Below are 11338 nucleotides of genomic sequence, written 5' to 3'. Positions count from 1 at the left end.
TTTTTTTTTTTGAGATGAAGTCTCACTCCCGTTGTGCAGGCTGGAGTGCAGTGGTGCAATCTCAGCTCACTACAACCTCCACCTCTTGGGGTTCAAGAGATTCTCCTTCCTCAGCCTCCCGAGTAGCTGGGATTACAGGTGTGCGCCACTATGCCCGGCTAATTTTTGTATTTTTAGTAGAGACAGTGTTTCGCCATGTTGGCCAGGCTGGTCTTGAACTCCTGACCTCAGGTGATCTACCACCTTAGCCTCCCAAAGTGCTAGGATTACAGGCGTGAGCCACACTGTGCTGGTCCAGTTCTTCATATATTTAACCTGAATTATCTTGTAGAGCAAAATCATAGCTCTTTAAATTACTCATCTTTTAGCTTTCCAGGTTTCAAGATGGGTATCAAGGGATTTGGTAAATACATGCTTCTGTTTCCCCATCTGGATTTTGGGGAACCATAGAGATGGCCATGTTCTCTCCTCTTTTTTTTTTTCCCCTTTTTCTGTTGACCAGTTTAGAAAGAAATGTTCTCCCTTCCTTGTCTTTGTCCCTTTAGTAAGAAGCATTTTGGTTGTTTTTTGTTGTTTGCTTTGTTTTTTGAGACAGGGTCTCCCTCTGTCACCCATGCTGGAGTGCAGTGGCATAATCAGGGCTCACTGCAGCTTTGACCTCCCCAGGCTCAGGTGATCCTCCCACCTCAGCCTCCCAAGTAGCTGGGACTATAGGCAGATGCCACCACATGGAGATGGGGTTTTGGCAAGTTGTCCAGGCTGGTCTTGAAGTCCTTGGCTCAAGTGATCCTCCTGCTTTGGCCTCTCCAAGTGCTGGAATTACAGGTGCACACCACCATACCTAGCTAATTTATTTGTTTATTTTTTCTTTTCAGTAGAGACAAGGTCTCACTATATTGCCTAGGCTGGTGTTGAACTCCTGGTCTCAAGTGATCCTCTTGCCTTGGCCTCCCAAAGTGCTGGGATTATAGGCATGAGCCACCATGCCCAGCCTCACATTTTAACCAACTCAAATATGTTGCCCTCTCCTTAATCTACCTGATTCTTTTGTTTTCTTTCTTCAGCCCTGGGATGGGCCTCCACGGGTCTCAAATGTGAAAGTGTCTCAAGTTCACACCTGAGGAGGAGAATGTTAGGTTTCTGGCCCCTGTAGGAAAAGAACCCAGAACTTGGCAGACCTTTCTAGCATCAGCAGCAGCTGATGATAATGATCACCGGTGCTGTTCATTGAGGACATACTCCATGTCCAGCACCAAGCTAAATCCTATATGTGCATCCTCTCATACATATAGCCCTCATACCAACCCTGAGAGGTAGGCATCGATTTCCCCATTTTACACATGGCTAATCAGGAAGCTCAGAAAGAATAGGCAACTTGTACCCGGGCACGGTGGCCCATGTCTGTAATTCCAGCACTTTGGGAGGCCGAGACAGATGGATCACTTGAGGTCAGGAGTTTGAGACCAGCCTGGCCAACACAATGAAACCCCGTCTGTACTAAAAATACAAAAAATTAGCCAGGTGGCGGGCGCCTGTAATCCCAGCTACTCAGGAGGCTGAGGCAGGAGAATTGCTTGAACCTGGGAGGCAGAGGTTGCAGTGAGCCAAGATTGTGCCACTGCACTCCAGCCTGAGCAACAAGAGCAAAACTTTGTCTCAAAAAAAAAAAAAAAAAGAATAGGCAACTTGTTCAAGGTCACATAGCCCCCAAGTAGTGGAGCTGAGCTTCAAAACTAGACCCCCCCTTACTCCAGAGGCTTCCCACGGGCCACAGGCCTCTGAGAACACTCCACATTGCCTCTGAGGTCTGCCCCATGCATGTCCTCCTGTGGGTATCATTTTGCATCTTTGGCGGTACCATTTCGAATGTGTTTACTAACTCTTGTCATGTAACTCTGGAAATCAGACTCTGATCCCATTTTATTTTTGTCATTGGAAAGAACAGCTGGGCTGGGGTCAGGGTGGGGCTGTGGTACATGGATGGAGCACTGTTCTGTTGCACCTGGGAAGTCCAGCTCTGTGGCTTCCCCACCATGTGACTCTGGGTAAGGGCCTCCCCTCTCTTGGCTTCAGTTTTCTCATCTATGGGCCCTTTCCAGCTCTGACATTCTGTGCTTTCCAAGTTAACTGTGCATTTCACAAAGATTTCATGAGGTTGTCAACTTCCACCCCCACTGAAAGAGGGAGTGTGTCTAGGAAGTTGCTCATCTAGGCTGAGCCTGCCTGGGACATGTGAGACTTGCTTCTTGTCATCACATCTCTGGCCTTTCCCACATTCTGATATTTGTTCTGCAGTCTCTGGGCTTTGTGGTTATCTGGTGTTGTCTCTCCAGTTCTCCTCAGTGGGGCTAAAGTGTGCTCCCTCTGCCATCTCCCCAGATCCAGGTAACTGAATGCCTCCAACCCCTCTCTGCTCACCCATAGCATCCTGGCCTCTTCCTCCTTGTCCTGACATAGCTGTTTATTGAGCCTGGGGTTTGGTGAACAAATGTCCCCTGCTTTTATCTTAAGGGAAGATAGAGATGTCTGTGTTCTCCCCTCTGGCCTTTTGCTCAACATTTGGTACGTATTTACAAATCATTCATCTGCTCAGCAACTCCACAAGTCCCCTAGTATCATCCCCATTTTGTAGACAAGGCACTCAAGGCTAAGAGAAGTTAACAGATTTGTCTAACGGACACACCAGCTAGCGCCAGAGGCAAGATTCAAACCCAGGCCTGGCACACCCTGTCATGCCACATGACTTTGACTCACTACATTTACGTTGCATTGGATTCAGGGAGAAAAGTCCGTGGTCTTCTTGGAGTGGTGTGACTGGTCTCTGGTTTCTGTGTGTTTTTTTATGTTTGGTGGGGTAAATAGGAAGACCTTAGAGAGAAGTTCCAGAGGACAGCAAAACTCAATGTATTTGTTTGGGGGTGTGGGGGTTGGGAATCACAGAGACAGGGTTCCTGAAGGAAGCACCTTCTTCCAGCTCGGCATCCCTGACCCTCTATCCACATTTGCTTCTAGATCTTGGAAGGAGACCAAGCCATCCTGCAGAGAATAAAGAAGGCTGTGCGGGCAATCCACAGCTCCGGCCTTGGTAAGTGAGCCTGCTGGGTGCCCCGCCTGGTCAGGAAACTCCTCTCCCAGCCCTAGCCTGGAGCTAACTCCAAGCTCCCGTCCGTACCTCCACAGGTCATGTGGAGAATGAAGAGCAGTACCGAGAGGCTGTGGAATCCTTAGGCAACAGCCACCTGTCCCAGAACAGCCATGAGCTGTCCACAGGCTTCCTGAACTTGGCCGTGTTCACCCGCGAGGTTGCCGCACTCTTTAAGAACCTGGTGAGGCCCCTGTCTCTTCCTTGCCCAGCCCTCAGCCGGACTCAGGGTAAATCTCGTGGTCTTAAGAACCTGACTGGAGAAGAGTCCGTTTCCTTCCTTCTCCCGATTTGCCCTTGACCTCTGATCCATGATCTGAGGTCCCTTTTCAGCCCTGACCCTTCTTTTGGATAATCCTTTCTCTCTGGCTTCTTACCCAAGTAACTCTTCTCTCTCTGTTCTCCTCCTTCTCTTCACTCGTGAGCAGAGGAAGGTCTTACAGCAGGGAAGAGCCCCATGTAAGGGAGAGTTCCCTGGAGGAGCTTTGGGATAAAGGAGAGAAAGGCTCGGGGGGGGGGGTCCTACCTTTATACCGCTACTGCTGCCGCTGCCACTGCCTCCTCCTCTCCTCAGTCCCTCTTTATCCTCTGCTTTCCCAATCACATCTGCTTCGTACTCAAATCCCAGGACCTGTCCCTGCCCCACAAGCCTCTCAGCCCCTGCACATGGCCCAGTGGCCTCAGGTTGCTTCCTGATGGCCTCCTTGGTGACTGCCTCCTCTCTGGTCCTTCAAGTCCTTGCCTCAAGGCCACCCTGTGATAGCAGCTTTTCCCATGTGCAGGCACAGTTCTCACTACTTCACATGTTCACTCATTCAATCCAGGGTGCACAGCTCTGTGGGGCTTGTGTGACTGTTGTCTCCACCTTACAGGCTAGGAAACTAGGACCTCCAGGTTAAGCAGCTTGCCCGAGGTCACACGGTTTGGTCTGGAGCCAGGTTGTCTGACTCCAGAGTCCAAGCATAAGCCTGGCTGCACTGCCTCCCAGGAAAGCCTCTTGTCTCCCTCCAGGCTATGGCACTGGACCAGCTCTTGTGGCTCCAGTCCTACCCAGCATCCTCCCAGGTTGGCAGGGGCCACATCACCCTTGAGAGGCAGTGTGCTCAGTGGTTAAGCACCCAACCTTGGACTTAGACTCCATCTTGGAATCCCCACTCTGCTGCTTACTAAGTCAAGTCACTCAGTCTGCCCAAGCCTCAGATCTCTCATCTGTGAAACTGGGATAATAATGCTACCAACCTCACAGAGCGGTAATGAGGATTAAGCAAGTTAGTGCCTACTTTATGGTAAGCGCTCAGTAAATGTTGGCTAATATTATATTAATGGCAAAACAGCAATTACTTTTGCATCAACCTAATAAAATCTGTCATTGTTATAGCTCTTGGCATAGCTGTGCCTCGTACACTGTCCTGCATGTAAAAGCCTTTAACAATGTTTGAGGCTGGGTGCAACAGTTCACACCTTAATCCCAGCACTTTGGGAGCCTGAGATGTGCAGATCGCTTGAGCCCAGGAGCTCTAGACCAGCCTAGGCAATGTAGTGAGACCCTGTCTCCACAAAAAAGTACGAAAATTGCTGGGTGAGGTGGCTCACGCCTGTAATCCCAGCACTTTGGGAGGCCGAGGTGGGCGGATCACTTGAGGTCAGACATTCAAGACCAGCCAGGCCAACATGGTGAAACACTGTCCCTACTCAAAAATACAAAAATTAGCTGGGCATGGTAGCAGGTGCCTGTAATCCCAGCTACTCAGGAGGCTGAGGCAGGAGAATCACTTGAACCCGGGAGGTGGAGGTGGGAGTGAGTTGAGATCACACCACTTCACTCCAGCCTGGGTGACAGAGTGAGACTCCATCTCAAAAAAAAAAAAAAAAAGCCAGGTGTGGTGGCGTATGCCTGTGGTCCCAGCTACTTGGGAGGCTGAAGTAGGAAGATCAGTTGAGCGTGGGGGAAGTTGAGGCTGTAGTGAGCGTGATCACACCACTGTGCTCCAGTCTGGGTGACAGAGTGAGACCCTGTCTCAAAAAAAAAAAAGTATATGAGTTCAATTGAATTAGTGTCCTCCTTTGTCTTCACCTCTTCTCTCCCTGTTTCAGTCAAACTAGTGTTTCCTGGGGGTCTGCTGTCTGGTGGGCATTGTACCAGGGGTTGATGATGCAGGAAAGTGTCAGACTGCCTCAGAGAGCCACAGTCTAGTGGGGGAGAGAAGAACTAGGGTGTAGACTAGTATCAAGAAATACCAGCAGCATGGTACAAACTCAAGGACCCAGCAGCTGGTGTCAGAGGCCTAGTGTTGCCATGGTTCAGAAAAGGGGAGATCAGGCAGGAGGAGTAGCCAGGAGAGGCTTCCTGGAGGAGAAGTCAAGACCCAAGCTGTATCTTGGAAGCTGGTTGAATTATTAGGCCTCTTTAGGTTGTGAAATTACAGAAACCCAACTCAAACTAGGTTACATTTTAAAAAGGGAATTCATTAGCCCCTGTAATGGGAAGTCCAGCGGGTGCAGCCGGCTTTCCTTTTTTTTTTTTTTTGAGACAGAGTCTCACTCTGTCACCCAGGCTGGAGTGCAGTGGCCAGATCTCAGCTCACTGCAAGCTCCGCCTCCCGGGTTTACGCCATCCTCCTGCCTCAGCCTCCTGAGTAGCTGGGACTACAGGCGCCCGCCACCTCGCCCGGCTAGTTTTTTGTATTTTTTAGTAGAGACGGGGTTTCACCCGGTTAGCCAGGATGGTCTCGATCTCCTGACCTTGTGATCCGCCCATCTCGGCCTCCCAAAGTGCTGGGATTACAGGCTTGAGCCACCGCGCCCGGCCTCGGCTTTCCTTTTAAGATAGTTTCTCTGTCTCTGCCTAGTGGGCAGGATAGCCCAGCAGGCCCAGATGCCCATCTTACCAGAATAAAGACAGCCTTTCTCCCATGACTTAGGCAGAAAAATCCCAGAGAGGATTGTGATTGGCTGGCTTGGGTTGCGTGCCTGTTCCCTATCCAGTCCCTCTATCCTGGGGCTGGGGTGCCCTGCTCAGATCTGACTTCTGCGTTTACCCCATCTGACCACAGAGGAGGAGTTCCCAACAGGAAAGGGGGTTCTATGACCATTAGTAAGGGAGGCTCTGAAGCGTTAGCCAGCCCAGAACAACAGATGTGCTCTACTGGTCAACTCGAGAGAGTCAGAGAGGAGAAGGGAGGCTGCTCCTGGAGAGGAACACGGGAGAGACTGACCATGGAATGCTGCTGGAGCAGTGCAGCAATGAGGCTGGAGCCATCAGGGGAGGGACTCTCTCCGACATGCCTCAGCCTCCCCTCCTGCCCCCTTTCACACAGGAAGCCTGGTGGGCAGCAGGTCAGCTATCCTAAGCTGACCCCAGAGCCGGGTCCTCTAGTCCTCCCCAGGCTCAACATTCCTGCCATGACGGCCCTCCTCACTTGGCTATCATCTCTTTGATGACATCTCTTCCTCTCCCCTCCTTCCCTTCCCCGCTTCTCTCTTTGCCAAGTGATGCTTCACCATAGCCCGCATCCCTAGGGGCTGGATACTGGTCACCTGAGGTAGGAATGGGCATCTCTGTTTTTTTCCAGATTCAGAACCTGAACAACATTGTCTCTTTCCCCCTGGACAGTCTGATGAAGGGACAGCTGAGGGACGGTCGACAGGTGAGTCTCCATGCTGGGAGTGGTGTTGGGACAGAGTGAAAGAGGGGTGGGCAGGAGACTGTCGGGGGGCAGGGCTGGACTGAGGGTGGAGGCCAAGTGAAGGGGCTGTCTTAGCGGGAGTGCTGAGCCTGGGGAGATCTGCAGGACCTGGCTCGGGTCAGCCTAGGATGGCTGACCTGCTGTCTGCCAGGCCCCTTGTGTGAAGCATGTCATGTAAATCTTACAACCATACTATGAGGTAGGCTTTGTGGGTATGCTCATCCCCATTTTGCAGTTGAAATTCGAGGCCTAGGGAGTTAGGTAACCTGCTGATGGTTTACATAGCTAGGAAGTAGAGAGCCCATGTGGGAATCTAGGGATCCTGAATCCCATACTCTGTTCTCTCTGTGGCTGGCAGCCCTTGGCTGGATGCAGAGTGGAGCTCAAAGAAGGTGACAGAATAATCTCCCTGGGCAATCTGCCCCAGATGGCCCAGGGGAGGAGCCATGCTCCCCCAAGAGGGTTCCCTCCCTGCCCTAGGCTGCCAGCCTGGCACCAGTCTGCTAACCACACAAACCAGACAGGCAGCTTTTTCACCTTGGGAGTCTGAGGGTTATTCAGAAGGGTGTGAGCAGCCTGGCTGGGTGAGGCTTAGGCAAGCTAGGTGGGGAGTAGCCAGGTCTCCCTGGCTTGCTGTATGGCCTTGGGTAGACTTCTCAACCTTTCTGCGCATGTTCCTTGACCTGTACCCTTGCTCTAAGAGGATGATCTAGCACCAGGCAGGAAAAAATGCTCAGATAAAGTTAGGCGGGGGGAGTTTGGCCTTCATCCTCCCATCCTCATGGTCATGACTGATGTCTCTTCTGAGCAAGAGGACTCAGGGTAGAGCCCAAAGATCTCTCCATACCTCAAGCCAGGGCCCACCAAACCTGACTGATTCTTGGCATCTCTGGGGAGGAGAAGGTCTGCTGGGAGGAGGGCCTCAGCCCTGAGAAATGGGGTCAGCGGAGCCTGTCTGGTGGGGGCAGGTTTGCAGCAGGACTGTGGGGGCAGGGGCTGGTTAGAGATGGCTCTGAGCTGCTCAGGGGAGCACACTGGCATGTCCCCCTACAGGCAGTAGAGCATACTGTTTATTCCAGTGCTCCAGCTTCCCTTTGGGCAAATTGTCCTTTTTTAACCCACAGGATTCCAAAAAGCAGCTGGAGAAGGCATGGAAGGACTATGAAACCAAAATGTAAGTGGGCACAGCCAGGGTGGTTTGTCCAGGAGAGGAGCGCTTACACTGCAGCAGGGGGCTGGATAGGGAAGAACCTAAATGCTGCTGAGACATGTCATCCGGAAGTGGGTGGCATCTGGCTCTGTAGAGACATTTACAGGGGATTGTTTATACCCAGACCTGACTGGATTCTGGGGACTGGGCCACGAGACCACCAAAGGAGCTATTGTGAAGGGACCTCAGGATGCCGCTCTCAGAGTCCCATCTGTTCAGTGGTGCCAGACATGGGCAGGGATGGAGAGGAGCTAGCACTGACTGGACACCTCTGCGTGCTGGCCATTTAATCCTCAGTCACCCAGTCATGTGAGAGAGAGGTATTAGTATCACAGTTACCACAGGAGGACTCAGAGAGGTTAAGTCACTTGCCAAGGCCCCACAGCTTGGCAGAGGCAGAACTGGGGTTTATACCCCTTGCTCCTCGTTCCTCAATGCCAGGTGGTATATCTAGAGGAGCAAATGGAGTTGATGTCACACTCAGGCTTCCTGTGTCCTGTGCACACCACACGATACTCCAGATCTCTCACCAGCTACTAGGACATCATAGGGGAAGAAGGAGCCTCAGGCAACCAGTGGCCAATTCCTCCTGGGCAGAGACTCCTTGGGCTCTGTCATCTGAGGAGTCTGTCCAGATCCCAGCCCTCACTCTCTGCCCAGCCAGGCCCATACTGTGGAGCATTGTTTGTGCTTTTTTGTAAAATTTTGTTTTCTTTTGCATTTGCCAAAGCAATTTATGCTTATTATGAATAATTCAGAAGATATGGAGAAGTAAAAGAAGAAAAAAAATTAATTATCTTTAGCAGAGGATTAGGGTCATGGCAGGGGGATAATACTCTTCTGTTGTTTGATTTTTTTTTCTTTTTTTTTTTTTTTACAAGGTCTGGGTAACATTGCAATTTTCATGATTAAAAAAAAAAAAAAAAAAAGCCGGATGAGGAGAAACTACCCCAAAACAGGAGAATTCTTCATTTTCAAGCCTAAAGTATTAACATTTTAACATTTATTTTTCTTTTTCTTTCTTTTTTTTTTTTTTTGAGACAGAGTCTCACTCTGTCGCCCAGGCCGGAGTGTAGTGGGCGGATCTCAGCTCACTGCAAGCTCTGCCTCCATTCTCCTGCCTCAGCCTCCCGAGTAGCTGGGACTACAGGCACCCGCCACCTCGCCCGGCTAGTTTTTTGTACTTTTTAGTAGAGACGGGGTTTCACCGTGTAAGCCAGGATGGTCTCGATCTCCTGACCTCGTGATCCGCCCGTCTCGGCCTCCCAAAGTGCTGGGATTACAGGCTTGAACCACTGTGCCTGGCTAACATTTTACCATTTATTTTTCTATGTACAAAGAAATGTTTTTATAAAAATGAGATCATAACAGTGTACTATTTTGTAATCTGCTTTTTTCATTCAAAAATACATTGTAACCATCTTCATACACCATTACATATTCTTCCACAACATCAAACAGGTGGGCCAAAACATGCATAAGCCATCATGTATTTAATCTGTTCCTGTTACTGGAGAAGCATCCTTGGATTTAAATATTTGCCCCTACTCATAATTATTTCTGCAGGATCAATTTCAAGAAGTAGATCCTGGAGCTTTTTATTGTTCCCTCAGCTCCCAGAGCCATGGCACTGCTCCAGGTCTGAAGGAAGGCCACATCTTGTCCCTACACAAGCATCTCCAACCCCAGCTGTGGGCATAGATCCTGTGATGAAGGGTGTAGGCACTGTGTGGCCATCCCTGTGGGGCCCCATCCCTGCCTGTGACGGGGCACGGCCATCTGCTGTCACTGGAGGTCCAGAGATGGGTAGTGAGGGCACAGGCTGACCTTGTCTTTATGATTTGCTGTGGGGCCACATGGCCCTCTTCTTCCTGAGTTACCTTTACTAAGCCCTTAGACTTTCGGAGATCATCTACCAGATGGAAATAATAAGCTCTACTCTGCTGACCTTCCTGAAGCAGGTCTCTTTTCCTAGGTTTCTATATTCAACCTTCCTGTAGGATTTCATTCACAGGCCAGGCTCCATTTAGTTGATGGGAAAGGGGGCTTGGCTGAGGTTATTCGGTGAGTTATAGACAGGACCTGGACTGGAACCCAGGCCTTCTGAGTCTAGTGCTATTTCTGCCACGTGACCTCCTGGCTCCCACCATGGAGCCACATAGTTTGAGCTAATGTCTTGGCACGGGTGACTGTACATTCCTTTTCCATACGGGCTCCAGGTGTAGCCAGATATGCGTGAGCCATAAGTTGCTATGTAATTCCATCACATTCTTGCCAAACAAGTCTGAGCAGCAGCTGGAAGGGCCCAGGGCCCTGATAGCATCTGTCAAATACCACTGGGAGCTTCACCCCTGGCTGTTCATACAGGAAGAGGATTCCATCTCCACGTGGGGCTGCTGAGAAAGGCATCCCGGGCCCTGTGCAGAGGCCAAGTTTATCTAGGCAGTTCCATGTACAGGTCTGTTTCCTCATCTACAAAATAGAGACAGTAATACCTTGCAGGGTGATGAATGTGGCGATGAATAAGCATAGTGCATATAAAGCACTCAGCACTTCAGTTCAGCAAGTATTTATTGACCACCTCTGAGCCAGAACTAGGACCAGAATAACACAGGAAGAGACTGAGAGGCAGAAACCCACACATCTGCTGGTAGCATTTCCCCTGGCCAGCTTTTAATCTTGTGCAAGCCATTTTCCTTCTCTGGATCTCAGTTTCATCATCTGCAAAATGGTCCCTGTTCTGAGAGAGACTGTTATCTCTCAGAAAAGAAACAGTGTGACTGTCGGCAGCTCTCAGGAATGAGGCAGGGAAGGAGGAATAGAACAAACCTGAGTCACAGTGTTGGTTGCCAGGGCTGCCCCTAAGGCTCAGGCACCAGCCAGTCCTGGGTTCAACTCCTGGCCCCACCACTTAACAGCTGTTTGACTTGGACAAGTGACTTATCTCACCACAGGTTCCTCTTCTATAAAATGGGATAATGATTCTGCCTTATGGGGCCATCATTTTAGCATGTGAAGGGCCTAGCAGAGTGCCTGGGCCTAAAAATTATAATTAGGAGCCTGTAATCCTAGCACTTTGGGAGGCCAAGACAGGAGGATCACTTGGGCTCAGGAGTTCAAAACCAGCCTGGGAAACATAGTGAGACCTTGCCTCTATTTAAAAAATTAGCAATAATAATACCTATATAACAAATGTAAATAATACATATATATATATATATATATATATGTATTATTTACATTTGTTATATAGGTATTATTATTGCTAATTTTTTAAATAGAGGCAAGGTCTCACTATGT

The 11338-nt window shown here is 49.9% G+C and overlaps 1 protein-coding gene across 1 annotated transcript in view; it reads left to right on the top strand.

Annotated features, from left to right (window-relative positions):
* The first annotated feature begins 3016 nt into the window (after window positions 1-3016).
* ASAP3 (ArfGAP with SH3 domain, ankyrin repeat and PH domain 3) overlaps window positions 3017-11338 on the top strand; it is a 26924-nt gene continuing 18602 nt past the window's right edge. Inside the window, exons 1-4 of the mRNA XM_011945563.1 lie at window positions 3017-3085; window positions 3181-3326; window positions 6715-6789; window positions 7953-8002. Coding sequence (XP_011800953.1) covers window positions 6760-6789; window positions 7953-8002 — 80 coding nt within the window. The 5' untranslated portion in view covers window positions 3017-3085; window positions 3181-3326; window positions 6715-6759. The remainder of the gene's footprint in view (window positions 3086-3180; window positions 3327-6714; window positions 6790-7952; window positions 8003-11338) is intronic.

The sequence above is a fragment of the Colobus angolensis genome, unplaced genomic scaffold (genome assembly GCF_000951035.1).
Source record: "Colobus angolensis palliatus isolate OR3802 unplaced genomic scaffold, Cang.pa_1.0 Scaffold240, whole genome shotgun sequence".
Taxonomy (NCBI): domain Eukaryota; kingdom Metazoa; phylum Chordata; class Mammalia; order Primates; family Cercopithecidae; genus Colobus; species Colobus angolensis.
Note: the sequence above shows the minus strand (reverse complement) of the source record. Positions and strands in the feature narration are given on the sequence as shown.